The 19,257-nt window shown below is 43.1% G+C and overlaps 1 protein-coding gene across 1 annotated transcript in view; it reads right to left on the bottom strand.

Annotated features, from left to right (window-relative positions):
* The window catches only part of rgs9b (regulator of G protein signaling 9b), a 79,226-nt gene that overhangs the window by 30,198 nt on the left and 29,771 nt on the right, over positions 1–19,257 (bottom strand). The window contains exons 3-9 of the mRNA XM_078571234.1: positions 17,910–17,960; positions 16,514–16,620; positions 14,927–14,978; positions 13,747–13,805; positions 11,766–11,842; positions 9,195–9,276; positions 8,184–8,255 (exon numbers count right to left, since the gene is read on the bottom strand). Coding sequence (XP_078427360.1) covers positions 8,184–8,255; positions 9,195–9,276; positions 11,766–11,842; positions 13,747–13,805; positions 14,927–14,978; positions 16,514–16,620; positions 17,910–17,960 — 500 coding nt within the window. The remainder of the gene's footprint in view (positions 1–8,183; positions 8,256–9,194; positions 9,277–11,765; positions 11,843–13,746; positions 13,806–14,926; positions 14,979–16,513; positions 16,621–17,909; positions 17,961–19,257) is intronic.

The raw sequence follows: 19,257 nt of genomic DNA, 5'->3' as shown, positions 1-19,257 counted from the left end.
TCAGCACAGTCTTCAAGTCTTTCACTTTATAACATTCAACATTATAGTTTCACAGCTAAACAGTCAGAACACAAAAGCTGTACAGCAGCATCATTCTACTCAAAAAGGAATCAATTAAACAGCAACTGCTTGGGAAAAGGTTTAACTATCTGAGCCCAAGGAATGGGAAAAACCCACTGTTTCTAAGAAGTCCCCTTTTGACTGATCTCATCCCCTCGAGGATGACTTGCTTCTACTCTGGTTCGATGGGTCCTGAGATGGCTGAGAACTCTGATGCACAATCTGCCAACTTTGCCACATGTGGGGCAGGTGATGTTTGAAAGGTTGGGCAGATGAGGTGTCTGGAGGTTAGTGCGCTCCCTCCAATGCCTCGACTTCATTTCTGTGTGTTCCCGATGAAGTCTCTCGACGTGTTCACTGCCTTCCCGAATGAGCCTTCCCCATTTTGATCAGTCACCAGCTAGGGTCTCCCGTGAGTCAATGGGGATGTTTGACCTCTTCAGGGATGCTTTGGGGACATCCCCAAAGCTTTTCCGCTGTCCTCCTGGGCATCTCCTACTGTGACTGAGTTCCAAGTAGAACAGTTGCTTCAGGAGTCCATTGTCGGGGATACGAACATGACCTGCCCAGCGGAGCTGGTTTTGAGTGATTAGCCTCAATGCTGGTCATGTTGACTTGTGGAGAGGACACTGCTATTGGATCACCTTTTTTGCCACTGGATTTGAAGGATCTTACGAAGGTGCTCTGGTGGTAGTATTTTGAGGGGCCTATTGTAGGTTATCCAAGTCTCCGAAGCATATAGGGAATCACTGCTGCCTGGTAAAGCATGACCTTAGTCTCAGGATTTGAGATCCTGGTCCTCAAATACTCTTTCCCTCAGTCAGTCAAAAGGTTGAGCTGGCACACTGGAGGGGATGATGAATTTCGTTGTCTATATCTGTCTTCATTGAGAGGAGGCTCCCAAGTTATGGAAAATGGTCCCCATTTTCTAGGATCTCAATCTGACCAATCTGTCTACATTCCTCAATTCCTTCCCTTGTTCCAAAAACACATCAAGTTGTCCCATGGACTCCTGCAGATTGTCTGTGTCAATGGGTTTCCCTGTTAACTAATTCTACATTTCTGCTACCCTCCAATTGACAAAGGATTCTGTTTGATTTCCCAACTTCCTCCTAATTTCCATGGGTACATTTTGCTATGAGTAAAGATAGTTTTTTTTTAAATACAAATAGTATCCCCACCCCAACCAACTTTAATATAAGCAGGTCTGGCAGCATCTGCGGAGAGGATTTCGAGTCCGTATGACTCTTCAGCAGAACTAAGTAAAAATAGAAGAGAGGTGAAATATAAGCTGGTTTAAGGAGGGGGGGAACAAGTGGAGCTGGATAGAGGGCCATTGATAGGTGGAGGGATAAGTAGAGCTGGATAGAGGGCCAGTGATAGGTGGAGATAGGCTATCTCCACCTATCACTGGCCCTCTATCCAGCTCTACTTGTCCCACCCTCCCTTAAACCAGCTTATATTTCACTTCTCTTCTATTTTTACTTAGTTCTGTTGAAGAGTCATACGGACTCGAAACGTTATCTGTGTTCCTCTCCGCAGATGCTGCCAGACCTGCTGAGTTTTTCCAGGTATTTTTATTTTTGTTTTGGATTTCCAACATCCGCTGTTTTTCGCTTTTAACTTTAATATAAGAATTGTTTCTATTAACTTTACACAAATATCACAGCATAAAAACTAATAACCTGTGGCTCCCTGGGAATCCAATCCACAACCAACATGCAGAAGCCTCAATTCTGTCAGAAACTTAAAAACTACAATTAGGATTCTGCAGCTTGAAGTATTTCTGATTTCCCACATGCATTTCTTTCCCAGTTTATTGTGGAAACACCTCAGCGGGATTATAGTAAATGAGAACTAAACTCTATAGGAACAAGAGGATGGAGAGGGAGGGCAACAAAAACAGGGACAGAGACAGAGGCAAGAATAGGGATAGGGACAGAGAAAAGGACAGAAATAGCGATGGTGATTGAGGATAATGATAAGGAATGGGGACAGAGAGACTTAAGGACGGGGCAGAGACAGAGATATGGGAAGTGAAATATGTCACATTCTTCTGACAGATCCAGCAGATAGACAGTCACAAGACACTAATGAACAGGAAGAATCTGAATGGAAACAAAAAGAGAAAAATGAACAGACTTAATTAGTAAACTATACTGCATTGATATCATTACACAGAATTTACTGCACATTTTTTCTTATTCGTTGGCAAGTCCAGCATTTATTGCCCATCCCTAATTGCCCTTGAACTGAATGGCTTGCTTGGCCATTTCAGAGGGCAGTTAAGAGTCAATCACGTTGCTGTGGGTCTGGAGTCACATGTAGGCCAGACCGGGTAAGGACAGCAGATTTCCTTTCCTAAAGGACATTAGTGAACTGGATGGGTTTTTACAACAACTGATGATAGTTTCATGATCATGATCTGAGACTAACTTTTCAATTCCAGATTTATTTATTGAATTTTGAACCCGTGTCCCCATAGAATTTGCCTGGGCCTCTGGATTACTAGTCCAGCGTCATTACCACTACACCACCACCTTCCTCTTCATATGTACGTTTGTCATAAACTGAGAGAGCCCCTGCATATCAAAGCACTGGCAGAATTGAGAACAGAATAAGGGAGAGGATGATCCCAACCAAGCACTCCCAGCATAAAGCTTCACTCTCAGAGTATCATGGAAACACAGTGCCCAATTTCTCATTCATTTAATCCAAGTCAGGATGTCTGACCAGCAGGATCACTCGTCACTGATCGGAAAATAAACTCTTCAGATTTTCAAAAGTCTGTTTTTCTGTTTTCAAGGTATCAGCGTTACCTTTTAATAAAAGAGTTGAAGAAAAACCAGAGCTTTGTGCAAAATTTCTGCTTCCCAGAATTGTGAAATGACAGAATGGCAGCAGATCATCACAAACTAATTTCTTAGTTGGGCATTGGACGTCTTGCTGCAAAATGTAGCTCAGATTTGGAGGGTTTGCTTAATGAAAAGGATGTGAGGAAGTGGGTGACACAGGTCAGAAATGACGATATTGTCTAAACACAACACTTTAGTAAAGCCAATGTTCACATGATGCTAAAAGCTATCTTTAGATCCCACTATAGCTGGTGGGTACAACAACAACTTGCATTTATGCAGCACCTTTAACATAGGACCACATCCAAAGTGCTTCACAGCAGTGTTATCAGGTTAAAGATTGACCCTAAACCAAAGGAGGAGACATTAGGAGGGTGTAATAACTATGTGTATTGTCCCTACCTCCTGTCAATCACTCATCATGTGATGCAATTACGGAGGCATCAACCAATAAGCTTATTGCGTGGGTAATCCTGTGGGCGGGGCTTCCGACGAAGAGATCACATCTAGCATGCAAGCACCTCTGCATGTCTCCTAAATAAAGTTTAGCCTTTTCTTCACCAAATCTGTTGCTCCATCAAGTTATTACAGAGGGGTTAAGGGAGGGAATTCCAAAGCTTAGGGCCCAGGTAGTTGAAGGCACAGCTGCCAGTGGTGAAGTGAATAAAAGTGGGGATGTGCAAGATGCCCGAATTAGAGGAACGCAGATATTCCAGAAGATGTAGGGCAGGTGGAGATTACAAAGATAGGGAGGGGCAAGGCGATGGAGGGAATTTAAACACAAGCATAAGTATTCTGAGCTGCTGGACCCAATTTAGTTCAATGAGCACAGTGGGTGATGAGTGAACGAGTCTCAGTGTAGGTACTGACTGGATGTCCTGTCTCAACCCTTGCTCTAATCCTCCAAGGCAGCTACTGACCTTTTGGTCACAGGGCTGGGGTGAGGGATGGGGGCAGGAGCATCAGTCATCATTGTCGTGTCTAATTATTATTCAGGGACCACTGATGGAAAGTGCATGTCAGGCGACTGACCTCAGTAATGAAGTCCCTAATGATCAAACTGCTGACTGACTGTCAAGAGAGGTCCCGTGGGTAAGTTGTGCGTGGGTTCCTGTAGCCAATGGACCCTGAATTCTGGCAAAGAATCAACACCCACAGGGCAAGAGGGCAACAAAAAGAGCAAAAGTGAGTAAAATCACTTTTAAAAAAATTAATTCTTTAAGTTCATTCACAGGATGTGGGCATCATTGGCTTGGTCCGCATTGACTGTCCAATCCCTAATTGCCCTTGAGAAGGTGGTGGTGAGCTGCCTTCTTGAACTGCTGCAGTCCATGCAGTGTAGGTACACCCACAGCGCAGTTAGGGAGGGAGTTCCAGGATTTTGACCCAGCGACAGTGAAGGAACGGCGATATATTTCCAAAGAAGGGCTGAGGCAGGGACGTGCGGAGTGGGGTGGAGCATGAGTTATGAAGCAGCAGGAGGGAGAGACCACCTGGTGGGTTAGGGCTGAGTACTTCCCATAAGAAGTTAGAGTGAGAGGCCCATCAATGCCTACTCCAAATGGATATTGCCCTGAGAGCCTGGCTAGTCTATCTACTCAACTCTGACTTGTCAGGCGGGGTCAGGAAGTGACAACACAAGAGGAAACCCTGATTCTGTGAGAAATTATATCTCAAAAAGAAACAAGTTTTGTTTTAATTAAACAATGATTTAGCTGAGAGGCAGCAGTTTCAATGATTAAATCTAAACCTGGTAGTGCAAAAAAAAAAATCCAATTAAAATTATAATTAATGTTGAGCTTCTGTAAACAGATTGTGATAACCATGCGGCTGGAATATTAATCATCTCCGAGATCAAAGCAAATCAGCCGCCTCAGTACCTCAAAGAGAAGCTAAAACCTTGTAGTTTGCAGCTCTCATTATTTTGCCTTTAAACTTTGTTTTCACTGAGAGAGAGAGAGAGAATTAAGGGAATTTTATTTAGCTGTGGCCAAGCTCTCACTCAATGCCTCGTGTCGACAGATGTCTTGTTTTAGTCACAATCAGTTGCCTAGCCGACTCTCAGAATGTTCAGATACTGCTACTTGAAGCAAGTGCACAATACACGTTGTGAAACCCTGGCAGCCTCTTCTGTTCTCGTTGCCCATAGCAACCTTCGCCCCCGCTAAGACTCGGCAATTATCTGCTGCTCAGAGTCAAAAGGTCTCAGAAACTCCCTAGCGAAATGGAGATTCCAATGTTCGGCACCGGAATGGCAGGACTGGGAATCTCTGAAAGGGCTTGAGATTAAAGAATTGTCCGGTTCTGACTGTGAATGCAGCAGCATGTCTATACAGATACAACAACAACCTAGATTGATATAGCGCCATTAATGTAATAAAACATTGCAAGGCACTTCACAGGAGTGTAATAAAACAAAGTATGACAGTGAGCCATGTAAAGAGATATTGATTGGGCTGGATCTTATGGTCTGCCCGCCAGGTGTGTTTTTGGCAGGGGGGCACGTAAGGTATGTTGGGTGGGTAGCCCACTACCTTCCCCCCCACTCCCAACTAGGTCTCCATAATACAGGGGGTTGGTAAGGTGCCCACTAGCCTGCCCGCCCTTTGACCTATTGAGGCCCTCATCTACCCAATTAAGTGGCAATTAAGGCCCTCAATCCACCGCTACTGCCATAGCACACTGGGCAGTGGAAGGTGGGCAAGTGGGAAGGCCTTTTTTCACCAATGTTGGTACCTGCCTATCTGGCCTTCAAAACCCACCCCTCCCCCACCAACTTTGTCCCTCTCTCTAGGGTCCAATCAGTTGGACGGCAGCTCTTGAGAGTGGGACTTCCTTCCACTGAGGATTTGTTAAGGCCACTTGCAGCGTATTATTGCTGTGGGGCGCGGCCTTTTTTAAACTCAGCCATTTACAAACAACTTTTCTTCCAGAGGGGACGAGCAGTACGTTACCCCTCCTCCACCACTGCCAGCCCCCCTCCCACCCTGTAAAACCCAGCCCATTAGGTCAGATGACCAAAGACTTGGTCAAAGAGGTAGGTTTTAAGAATTGTCTTAAAGGGGGCAAGTGAGAGAGAGAGAGAGCGAGAGGTGTCAGGAGGGAATTTCAGAGCTTGGGGCCTAGGCAGCTGAAGGCTGAAGGAAAACATTATGGATGGAATTTGATGAGAGTGGGATTTTACGGTCCCACCGAAGTCAATGGACTTTTAAAGGCTTGCCGCATTTTACAACCCCGCCCCTGCCTTGTTGGGGCCCTAAGATTCTGCCCTATTAGTCTGATGGTATTCAGTGTGCCCCCCCCTAGATCGCTGCGGTCCTCTAATTCCGGCCTCTGGAACGTCCCTGATTTTAATTGCTGCACCATTAGTGGCTGTGCCTTCAGCTGCCCAGGCCCCAAGCTCTGGAAATCCCTCCCTACACCTCTCCACCTCCCTACCTCTCCCTATCCTCCTTTAAGACACTCCTTAAAACCCAGCTCTTTAACCGAGCTTTAGCTCACTTGTCCCAGTGTCTCCTCATGTGGCCCGGTGTAAAATTTTTGCTTGGTGATCATAAGAAATAGGAGCAGGTGGAGGCCACTCCACCATTCAATGAGATCACAGCTGATCTTCTACTTCAACCACAGGGCCCTGTCAACCACAGTCGGGGGGGGGCAGGGAGGGGATTAATTCCTCTTGCGAAGTAATTTACGATGTTAATGGTGCTATCTGAATACAAGTTTTTGCTCTTTTAGAGTCAAAAGGGGGAAAATTAACGCCTCACGGTTCCTGGTTTCCACAACAGGGTCATTGCTTAAATATACTTCATTATCTCATTCTCCTGACCAATAACTATCTCTCAAATAACATCACTAAAACAGATTATCTGATCATTGTCACGTTGCGGTTTGTGGGATCTTGCTGTGCGCAAATTGGCTGCTAACTTTTCCTACATTACAATGATAACTATACTTCAAAAAGTACTTCATTGGCTGTAAAGTGCTTTGTGACATCCCGAGGTGGTGGTAAATGTAAGACTTTCTTAGTATAGGTCAAGAGGTGATAACAGCTAATTGGTCATGGAGTTGGATGAAGTCCATAACTCAGTTAGGGCCTCATAACTATGAGATACTGCGATCACATTCATCGACCAATAGTAAACTGGCATTGTAAAATTCTCCTCAGATCGGTAAAATAACTTATGGAATCTACGCAAAGATGGAAAATGAAAGATACGATTGAACTAAATGCCAGCGAATAAAATAACGATGGCCTTTTCTGAAGGTCAAGGACCTGAAACGTTAACCCTGTTTCTCTCTTTTCTCGGCTGGACCTCCTGAGTATTTCCAGCATTTTCTGATTTTATTTTAGATTTCCAGCATCTGCACTATTTTGCTTTTGTATTGGGTCACTGAGGAGCGGACCATACGCCCCCTTGGGCATGCTCTGTCATTCAATAAGATCATTTATTTTTTATTCTTTCATGGGACGTGGGCATCACTGGCAATACCAACTTTTGTTGCCCATCCCTAAACTGCTCTTGAGAAGGTGGTGGTGATTGTGGCTGATCTTCTACCCTCAACTCTACTTTTCTGCCTTATTCCCTTGAGATGAAATCCCATCATCTTGACTTGGACAGTTTCTTGTATGTAAATTCCATCAAGCACTTCCCTGACCCAAGCTGCTACCTTCCCTGTGGGGAAACAGCCTTTTACCCATTCGCGATGATGGCCCATCTCTCCCATTCCGCCTACACGCAGAGTGAAACTAGCAGATTGAGCTCACCACTCGCACAGGAAGATCCCAGCTTTAAGAGGTGGTGCATTACCCGCAGCAATAGTAGGGCCGCTATGAGCAGTCTGGGCTTCCCATTCAACTGGGGAGGCGGAGACAAAAGTCAGGGGTCCGGTTTCTGATCACTGCCCCAACAACTCGACCCCCCCGCCACCCACCACCTCACCCCAACATCTATCCCTGGTGGGGTAGAACCGATTTGCGATGCTGCCTGCCGTCAATTTGGGTCGTCAGCGTTGATTGCCATGTACAAATCAGGAGCCACTTGGGAAAGTTCATCCAAAGCAGTTTCCACAGATGGACAACGCACCAAGTTGCCCCCAGAGTGGTTGTGTGCAGGAGGGGGTGGGTGAGGAGGAGGGGAGGGCACTGCCACGTGTTTGCAATGGCCACAGGGCCCATGGACAGACACTACTTCTCCGAGTCACCAGGAGAACCCGAGCACACCGCTCCCTGAAAACTAGTCGCCAAACAGGCCCAGGAGCTGGCCTCACCTGCTCTACCTTGTCTGCATTCGGATCTGTTGCACGGTTAATCCCATAATCAAGGACATCCAGAGTTCCCGGCTGTTGGAAAAGTCCCAAAGAAGACGCAATGTTAGCCAACAATATAAACCATTACACAACAATTTCTTGGTGTTTTATACAAAGGGTGAATTCTGGGTGTGACTAGCACATTTCAAATCTTTTGTTTCCTTTTATTTAGAAAGAATTGAATCTGAGACATTCAAAGATTACAGTGTGTGTGAGAGGCCATTCAGCCCATTGTGTCGATACCACCTCAGACAGGCCAGCTGTGGCTCAGTGGGTAGCACTTTTGCTTCTGAGTAAGTGGATTCAAGTCCCATTCCAGAGACCCAAGCACAAAATCCAGGCTGACAATCCAGTGTGGTACTGAGGGAGTGCGGCACTGTTGGCGGGGCTGTCTTTTGGATGAGATATGTGAGGATCTGGAATGTGCTGCCTGAGATTGAAATGGAGGCAGGGTCAATCGAGGCATTCAGAAAGGGAGTTGGATCATTATCTGAAAAGGAAAAAAATTGCAGGGCTGGGGGGAATGGCAGTTGGTGAATTGCTCCTTCAGAGGGCCAGCACAGACATGATGGGCCAAATGGCCTCTCCCTGTGCTGTAACCATTCTATGATTCTATGTTAAATTGAAGCCTCATCTGCCATCTTGGGAGGATGTAAAAAATCCCATGGCACTATCTTGAAGAGAAGAGGAGCTCTCCTGTCATCCTGGTCAATATTTATCTCTCAATCAACATCACCAAAGACTGATTACCTGGTCATTGTTACATTGTTCTTCATGGGATCTTGCTGTGCATAAATCGGCAGCTGGGTTTCCTACTTTACAAAACTGACTACACTTCAAAATTACTTCATTGGCTGTAAAGTTGAGTTTGAGTAAAGGTGTGAGAAAAATGCAACTCTTTCTTTTGAAGGGGATAAATGAACTCAATTTAGGTATTCCTCATTAAACCATTGATATGTGATCAGTACTCACCGCTGGTCTGTGCACTAGCCAGTAAGCTCTCTCCTGACAGTCCAGGACAAACCTATCTGCTTTCTTACGCTCTTTACCTGCCCTGGTGAAGAAAACAAAAATGAGCAATTTATAGAAATCCATTCTCAAACACGTAAATGGTTTTCAAAACTGCTACAAATCCTGGAAAAACCAGGCCCCGAAATCTCTCTCAAACATCACAATGCTGACCTGTGAGGATAAAGCTTGTGTTGATAGCGGATGAAATACCTGTTGCATTTGAAAAAAGGAACTTGCATTTATATAGCGCCTTTCAAAACTGTGGAATGTCTGAAAGCGTAAAGTACTTTTTGAAGTGTAGTTACTGATATAATAGCAAAAAAAATGCAACAGCCAATTTGTACACAGCAAGCTCCCACAAACAGCAATATGATAATAACCAGATGTGACATTGATTGAGAGATAAATATTGGCCAGGACACCAGGGAGAACTCCCCTGCTCTTCTTCAAAACAGTGTCATGGAATCTTTCACATCCACTTGAGACAGCAGACCGAGCCTCAGTATAATATCTTATCCAAAAAACGGCATCTGTAACAGTGCAGCACCTCTCTCAGTACTGCACTAGAGTGTCACCATAGATTTTGTGCTCAAATCTCCGGAGCGGATCTTCTGCAGACCATGTTTTATTAATTATTACTTTAATTTTGTGCCACCACGTGTGATCACAGTGTGTCTTGTGCATGATCTCAGTAGGGTCATGAGCATTTTCTCCTATTATTAGCTTGCCAAAACCTCAAACGGACTGAGCGGGGCAGACTCTGAATACCCATGGGCTTCAGAATTAATATTGAAGGTTCTTCAGGGTTCTTATTTGTAATGGGTTCTTTATGAAAGGACTCAAATGGAAGAGAACCTCACAACAGTACACATTTGCAGCTCCTTGCCATGGCACAGGGTAGCACTCAAGGTCAGAAGGTTGTGCATTCGAATCCCACTGCAGAGACTTGAGCACAACAAGCTAAGCTGAAACTCCAGTGCAGTACTGAGGTGGTGCTGCACTGCCAGAGATGCCATCTTTTTGGATGAGATGTTACACCGAGGCCCCGTCTGCCCTCTCTGCTGGGAGGGGAAAATTCCTGATAGTTTTTGAAGAATCAGCAAGTTCTCCTGGTGTCTTGGACAACTTTTTCGTACCTCCCTCAAAATCGCTAAAACAGAATATCTATTCATTCTCGTAATGCTGTTTGCGGGATCTTGCTGTATGAAAATTGTCTGCCACATTTGCTACATTACAACAAGAGGTTACACTTCAAAAAATTGGCAGTAAAGCAATTTGGGGTGTCTTGAAGGCTGTAAAGGGTGCTATATAAATGCAAGCTCTTCCTTTCCCAGAATATTTTAAACTCCAGCTGGACCGTGAAAACTCCGCAACACAAACTCCAAACTACAACACACCCAACACTTCCTGTTTTTAAAAGCAAAAAAAAGCAGTTTTTGTTTTGGACTTCCTGTTTTTACATTGACTCAGCACTCCCCTCTGCTGGCTATAGTTTATATTACATGTACAGAGAAGTGTCCATTTCCACAGTCCTGGTGACAAGTCATGCTCACTCTGAAGGGGAAATCATGCACTTGTAGCCCACAATTTCCTTCCCATTAAAACCTGTGCGCGTGCGGCTTCCCAATAAGAGAAAGTGGTAGCATCGTGCAAGTGGAAAAAGCGCTCTATGGTCCCTGACCCTACGCAGATGAGGAAAAAATTGTTTGCACTATGCTCTCATGGTTTACAAATCTGCATTGCTAATGTCTGCCACTTCCCACTGCCACCATGGACTCACAGTGTTCTGGCCCAATAACTATCTCTCAACCAATATCACTAAGGACAGATGAGAGGTTAAACCGAGACCCCGTCTACCCACACAGATGGACGTATAAGATCCCATGGTGTTATATTGAAGAAAAACAGCGGCATTATCTCCAGTGTCTCAGCCAATATTTATTCCCTCAACCAACATCACTAAAAACAAACAAGAGCAAAATACTGCAGACGCGGGAAAGCTGAAGAAAAAAATAGAAAATGCTGGAAACACTCCGCATCCTGACGAAAGATCATAAACCGTTAACAGTCGATCTTAACTCTGTTTCACTTTCCCCAGTTTATTTCTGGCCAGCTGAGTGTTTCCAGCATTTTCTAGTTTTTATTTCACTAAAATACAGGTGACCCAATCATTAATCTCATTGCTATTTGCGGGAGCTAGCTGTGTGCAAATTGGCTGCTGCATTTCCTACATTAAGTCAGTGACTAAGCTTCAAAAAATACTTCATTGGCTGTAAAGCTTTCTGGAATGTTCTGAGGATGTGAAAGGTGCTATAGAAATACAAGTTCTTTATTCTTTAAATAATTACTCTAATCATAGAGTAATTATTTAAAGAATAAAGAACTTGTATTTCTATAGCACCTTTCACATCCTCAGAACATTCCAGAAAGCTTCATCTGAAAATTCCTAGGCTGTTCTCACTGATTTTCAAGCACCCAGTACCCTCTAAGTAAGAAGGGATTGAACATTGCCAATTGATGACCTGAACGTACCGATATTGCTCCTTTGCCTGCATGATGACAAAATCCCACTTGTGATTGATCTTCTTGTTCAAGATGTTGTAATTTTCCTTAAAAAGAAGCAATAAACACATAAATCCTCCCCCTTCTCAAAATCCTTTAAAATGACTCTGTTCTCATTCACCCAACTAGATCAGAATGGAGCTATGTCTTCAAGGGTTGCCAACCCTCCAGGACTATCCTGGAGTCTGAAGGAATTAAAGATGAATAACTTCTGTTAGGCAACTAGGAAAAAACAAATTACTGAGGGCACTGAAATTTGTGCTTTTATTATTTATAAAAATACTGGAAATAAAGGAAATAAAGTCTCTTAGGCTGGGTTTGGAGATTGGTAGAGGGAGGTCATGTGATGAAACCTCCAGAAATATGTCCACTCATTGCTGGCAACCCTGAAGCCCATGACTGTAATCAACGGCAGAGGATGTGGCTGTTTGTGAATTAGCCACAAGCACAGCTCACTCACACAGCCACACATGGGCCCCAACAATCCACTGTGTAATTTGGATTGTCTGTGTTTTCTAGTGTGGAATCCGTGATCCCAGCAACATCGTCCACAAGGGTCAATAAATACCTCCCAACAGTCTACGATCATGCAAGCCGTGGCTGCCACAGGTTTTGTCACACACAAAATCGTTCCTGGTGCCCTGTTTGACATCTGTCAGTAGGACAATGGTGGTCAGTGGTTATGTTATTGGGTCAGCGGCCTGAACTAATAGGCCAAAGACTGTGAGTTCAGATCCCACTATGGGCTGTTTGTTAGCTTAAATTAAGTTCAAAACAATTCCAGATGCGAAAAGCCAGTGTCCATGAAGCTGTTGGATTGTTTTAAAAGCCCAACTGGTTTAATGAAAGGGTTGTGCTCTTTCCAGAAGAGAAGATTTAATATGGGGTGTTTAAAATTATGAATGTTTTTGACAGAATAAATGGGGGAGAAACTGTTTCCAGTGGCAGAAGGGTCAGTATCCAGAGGACACAGGGTTAAGGTGATTGACAAAGGAAAATGAGGGTAATGTTTACTCTTGGCCAACTAAATTTCTGTTAACAACAAAATTTTATTTACCAATTAACCGGATCATAATGACACAAGTTGTCGTGGTCGGGAATGCACTGTCTGAAAGGGCAGTGGAAGCAGATTCAATAGTAACTTTTAAATGGGAATTGGATAAATGTTTGAGGTAGATAGCTTTGAAGGGCCATCAGGAAAGAACTGGGGAGTGGGATTAAAATTGGATAGATCTTTCAAAGAGCCGGTGCAGGCACGATGGGCTGAATGGCCTCTTTCAGTGTTGTATCATTCTATGGTCTACGAGACAGATGATGCCAAGGGATTGGGCTAAACTATGGTACAGATGCAGAGACCGGGTCCTGGTGTAATATCCTGCATCAATGTGTGTTACGTATCTACTGAAAGGACAATGGATATCTGTGGAGAATGTACAGTAATAGTGTGTTACAACAAGGAAACTGTGACGGTGAAGTTAGTCAGACTTGATGATCAAGTTCCTCAGGAGATGGTGAAGTGGGTCCCAGCTGGAAAAACATCCTGTGTGTGAGGCCCAAAACTGAAATTGTGGAAAGGTTGTGCAGAGGTAACCTTAGATCCAAAATTCCACAATCTGACTTTTAACTTGCTGGTAAATGTCAATGTCTTATTAACTACATTGTCAAGGTAAGATGGCAATTACATTGTTAAACAGGTGATGGGTACTTGTACATCTCTAAATGGGAATAGCAGGGGCACTGGGAGAGGGGGGAAGTGGTGCTGACTGTGAACTAAGTCAATAAACTCTCTTCAGCAAAGAAAGCTGCTGTGTCTCAGTCCTGACTTCACCAACTGGCGTGGATCCAGTTAACAGTAAATAATCATGAATTCCTGAAGAGAAAAAAGAAATGTGTTTACAGCACATAGAGGGAATTAAACTCTTGGGTTAAAGTGGTATTTGATAAGTCTCACCTTCTCATATTCTTCTAATATGCCTTTCTTGCGGATACTTTTCTTTGCCAGATAAATTGCTGTTGAACAAAAAATTCATTCATCAATTCACAGTTTCATAGCAGAAATCAAAAGAATGTAGGCAAGTGTTTCTACATGACAACAGTGACGAGATATCAAAAGTAATTCATTGGTTGTAAAGCACTTTGGGACACCCTGAGGCTGTTAAAGGAGCTATATAAATGTGAGGTTTTTTTTCTGTTTATTTTAAGCATTAATCAATTTGCCTTGTCAGGAAGATGTAATAATGTTATTGGCATTTATTGTAAAATAGTGGTATCTGTGTCTATATATATGTGTGTGTGTGAGTGTGACTTAATTGGATTAAAGGCAACTGGTCTGAAGGCTTTGATGGTGTTAGAAAAGATAAAGCTAGGTTTGAAATGTTAAGTAGATAAACATAGGTGTCAAGGGAACATTTGCATTTTTAAATAAACCAGTCTAGATTGTTTCCAAAAGAGGGAGTGAAATGTGTCACCTAGCCAGGTGAAGTTTAGAAACAGTGTGTTTGATTTTTCCCAAAGATTACTGGTAATATTTAGTGCTATGAGAGATCTTTATTATCAGAAAGATAAAGTCCAAAGACAGTGAAATAATGAGAATTTGCATTCAAAGAGGAAATTTTGTATAAAGGAGCAAAGGCTGTGTGTAGAGGAAGGCATTTTAAAATCGAACTATGCCTCAAGCTGCTGTCTTCAAAGAACTGAAGTTAAGAAAACTCACTTTGAATTCAACTGGTTCAGGGTATCATGTTTCCTGGCCTGGGTCTTTTAAAATCTATGTGTCTTACTGTTGCCTTAATGAAAGTGTAACTGGGAGTTAGATTGATTAGGGAATTTAGAAGTTATCATAGTAATTTGTAGATCTATGTATGTGCTTAAAAATCATTTTTCTTATTAATACATGTTTAATCTAGTTTTGTAAAAACCTATAAGACTTTGCGGTCTTATCACTACTGAATTCAAGGCACGCATCTCGAAATTTATACAAATTGCAAAACAAGTTGTTTCAAGTTTCCCTTTGGGATTTGAACAACTCAGCATTTACCATCAGCTGTGCCATAACAGTCTACTGTTGATCACTTGAGAGTGGGTGCGTGTTAGGAGAAGATCACATTTAACCACTTGATGGGTACACTTACCATAGTCTGTGTCTTCTGCTGGCCACTCCTGGGTGGGCCAGAAGTAAGGAGTCTGCATAGGATGTAAAGATATAAGAATTAAAATAAATGATCTTAGGTCAGAGAAAATGAATACGGATAGTGGACTGGGACATACAACAATGGGCTAAATTCTAAATATAAAGGTATTTTGAACTTAAAGAAACATACTTTTGAACAGCTTGTCATTACTCCAATTCATTGAAAACTTTACTCTCTGTATCCTAAATCGCACCAAGTCTCGTTCACTGATCACTCCGGTTTCATTGGCTCAAAGTATATTGGCTCCCAGTTAAGCAACGCCACAATTTTAAAATTCTCATCCTCGTTTTCAAATCCCTCCATGATCTTGCTGCCTCCTAATTTCTGTATTCTCCTCCAGCCCCAGAACACTCTTACGTATCTGTATTCCTCCAGTTGTGGTCTTACACTCCCCCAATTTCCGTCTCTCCAAATTGGCAGCCAGGCCTACAGCTGACGAGACCCTGCGATCTATCATTCCTCCCTAAACCTCTCCACCTCTCTCTCCTCCTTTAAGATACTCCTTCAAACCTGCTGCTCTGACCAAGCTTTTGCTCACCTGACCTTGATAATCATTTCTCTGAAATGTCTTGGGACTGTTTACCATATGTAAGACACTATATAAATGTTAGTTATGGTTGTTATTAAGCTGCTCAAATGTATCCCAAGCCCACAATAAATTGTTCACTGAATAAAGTCAGGATGTTTGCGGACCTGATAGCTTATTTATTGAAGGGTATTTCAGTTCTGTAAGATTCTATTGACTGGTAACAGTTTTGGCATTTTCCAGGGAACATTTTTGGACTTGCTCTCAATCCCACCTAATAAGCATCTAATAGGCCCAAGTGGTACCTACATTAGCTGAGAGCTGCATCTTGAGCTACATGTGAGCTGTGCCCTAGAAGAATTCAGGATTTGCCCAGTAGGAGAGCAACAAGTTCTAGGAAAATCTTTCCATTCAACTGCAACATAGAATCTTACAGTCTCAAGGGATCGAGGCCATTCAGCCTATTGTATCTGTGCCAGCTCTCTGAAAGTGCTATCCAATTAGTCTGAATCCCTCGCATTTTCCCCACAGCCTTTCAGATTTCTCCTTTTCCCACATTTATCCAATTCCCCTTTTGAAAGTTACAATTGAATCTGCTTCCACTGCCCTTTGAGGCAGCACGTCCCAGATGATAAGAACTTACTGCATTAAAAATATTTCCTTTGGTTCTTCTGCCAATTCTCTTAAATCTGTATTTTCTGGTTACTGACTCTCCCGCCAGGGAAAACAGTTTCTCTGCATTCTGTTTTGTACAGATGCTGCATTTGTAACATAAACACCGCTCAGGATTGGTGGATCTAAATCAGTGAACAAACTCTGAAGAAGTGAGCTCTGAAGAAGAGTCATACGGACTCGAAACGTTAACTCTGTCCTTCTCTCCACAGATGCTGTCAGACTTGTTGAGGTTTTCCAACATTTTTTTGATTTTGTAACAAACTCCCTCTGTTGACCACAAAATGCATCTATTCATTTTTGATAAGCGGTAAGGGGGCTTTGTTTACCTGGAACCTGTAAAGGCTGCTGTCTTGCCGCAGGATCAGGTTCCTGGGCTCCTGTAATGGGTAGATGTAGCCAAGCTTCACAATCATATTTCCCAAAATGTAGCCTTCTAAAGAAATCAATCAATGGAACACAATGGTCAGCTAGAGTGAAGTTCTTAAACTAACAGAAAATAAAGAATAAAAGAGGCATATATTACACACACACACATTACAGATATATCGTATATATTTCCACACGCACACATTCTATAGATATATATGTATATTTATATGTATTTTGCATAAATGCACACATCATATAGTGTAAGCTGTGGTTAACTGTGGTCTTATCTCTGATTCAGAAGACTGAGGTTCCATGACCCCATCCAGAGACATGAGCACAAAAATCCAGGCTAACGTTCCAGTGCAGTACTGAGTGCTGTCATTGTTTAACTGAGGCCCTGTCTGCTCTCTCAGGTGTACATTAAAGATCTCACGCCACTCTTTAAAGAGTTCTCCCTGCTATCCTAGCCAATATTTATCCCTAAATTAACATGACAAAAACAGATTATCCGGTCATTATCATATTGCTGTCTCTGGGATCTTGCTGTGTGAAAATTGGCTGCTGTGTTTCCTACATTACAACAGTGACTACACTTCAATAGGTAGCTGTAAAATTGGCTGTAAAGTGCTTTGGGATGTCCTGAGGTCATGCTATATAAATGCAAGTTTACTATGTTTAATTCGCAATATACACATTCATAATATATATATAGATATGCATAGATTATATAGATTATCTGTTTTTTATATATATATATATAAATTTATTTATTTATGCACAGAAATACTTAATAGTTTTCTCACTAAATTGTTCCCCTCCACCAATCTGCAAATCTAGTTGAACTTTTCACCTTAATTATAAATCTAGCATGATGCAATCTGTTATAATGAAACTGAAGGTTTGTGTTGGAACTCATTCGGTTAACCCTGCTTTTAGAAGCACATTTGATAAAAGCCCTAATCTGCTCCATATGTGTACAATGGAGTGACAAGAACAGAAACCACAACCAATGTAGAACCATTGGGTCACCATTCCAGGACGTTAGGGCTAAGGATCCAGGTGGCACCCTGTATTAGATCCATTTCCTCTCTCACTGTCAGCAGCTGCTGCAGCTTCTGCTGCTCCCTGTGCTCCATATCTCATGACATCCACAATGGAACATTTGGAATTCTGATCACAGAAACCCATTAAGTAACAGTCAGCTATTGGTGGGGGGGAGGGGTGGGTGGGGGAGAAGCTGAGGATACATTACAGTACAAAGGATTGACTGAGGTATGGAAGGGTGGGGCTGAGGGAAACATTTTTATAAAAAAATAGACCTGACACTGCATGAATATAAACTTGTGCTCTTACCTTCATCTGTAATTTGTAGATGCTGAATCAACCACTCCAACATATCATGCCCTACAAAGAGAACAGGCAGCATTGTGAAAAGGGCCAAAGCTGGGAATGCCTAGTGCAGTAGATTAATGGACAAAAGGGGGTTGGAATAGTTTCAAACCCAAGCTGTTGGCTTTCTTACACACATCTCAGTGGGCTGTCATTCACTTTGGACCTTCCTTTTCTGGTGGGATTGTCCTTCTGCCAACATTCTTATTTTCCACTGGCTTTAGAGAATGGACCCGGTGAATCTATACTGCTGATTTATTGCTAAATTTTTTGGGGGTCAGGGTTGGTTGTACCATCGAACAGATCAAGGTTGATGGTCTTTACTCCTTCGGCTTGTAATAAATATGTTGTTACTGTTTGTAAATCTGTCTGTATTTCCTGTCATCAATGGATTGGGCTGTACAGAGTGACACCAAAAGTTCCAGCCAGATAGGACATGATTGGGTTATTCCCTGTTGAACATGTCAGGAGACCGTACTGTCAGAAGGAACTGGGATTGATTTTACCCACATAATTTGTATTATGTAACTCTCCTCCACTCACTGCATTTTCCCTGGAGAAATAATCTTGCTGTAGTTGGGAGACTCTGTTTGATGTAGTTTTGGTCATGAGTTCAGAGAAGTTCAAGTTCCGCCCTCTCCTTGCACCCCAGCTCACTTTAACACTCTGGCTGACACACTGGTGTCAATTGCCACTCTTTTTATTTAAACAGAAGGAAAACATACGCAGGAGTGTCGCTTTATACCCAACTGAATGACATAGGGCAACATATTCCCCCCGTCGGGGGTGGAGGGGAGTGGGGGTGGGGAGTGCGGGCGGATGGGCCTCCAATCGGCGTCCCCGTTCAGGAGCGCGTCACCACTTTAGGTGGGCGGGCCAATTAAGGCTCGCCCAGCGTGACATCCGCCAGGAAGCGCTATGTGCTCCCTATGTGGGCAGGGGGGGATTCCCTCAGCCGGGAATGCGATCTTCAGAACACACAGATCTCCCTGAGGCAAAGTGCTGCCTCAGGGAGATCGGCTCTGATTCAAAAGTTGAAATTGAGGTAATAAAAAAAAATTACCTGCCGTGTCCCCTCACGTGACACTGTCACATGCGTTGGGTCATGTCCATAACTTTTATTAAAGCATTTGATAAAAATTTAAATACCCCCATGAAACCTCATCCCGCCCGTGGATGAGGTTTGATGCTTTTTCCGAGGCTCACCGACCTTAGGGTTGGACGGGCAGGTCCATCAATCATGTTAATTAGTTTTTTAATGGCCTTAATAGGCCGAACTGAAAATCTAAAGGACACGGGGTGATGTCGGGTC

The sequence above is a fragment of the Cetorhinus maximus genome, chromosome 24, assembly GCF_964194155.1.
Source record: "Cetorhinus maximus chromosome 24, sCetMax3.hap1.1, whole genome shotgun sequence".
NCBI classification, from domain to species: Eukaryota; Metazoa; Chordata; class Chondrichthyes; order Lamniformes; family Cetorhinidae; genus Cetorhinus; species Cetorhinus maximus.
Note: the sequence above shows the minus strand (reverse complement) of the source record. Positions and strands in the feature narration are given on the sequence as shown.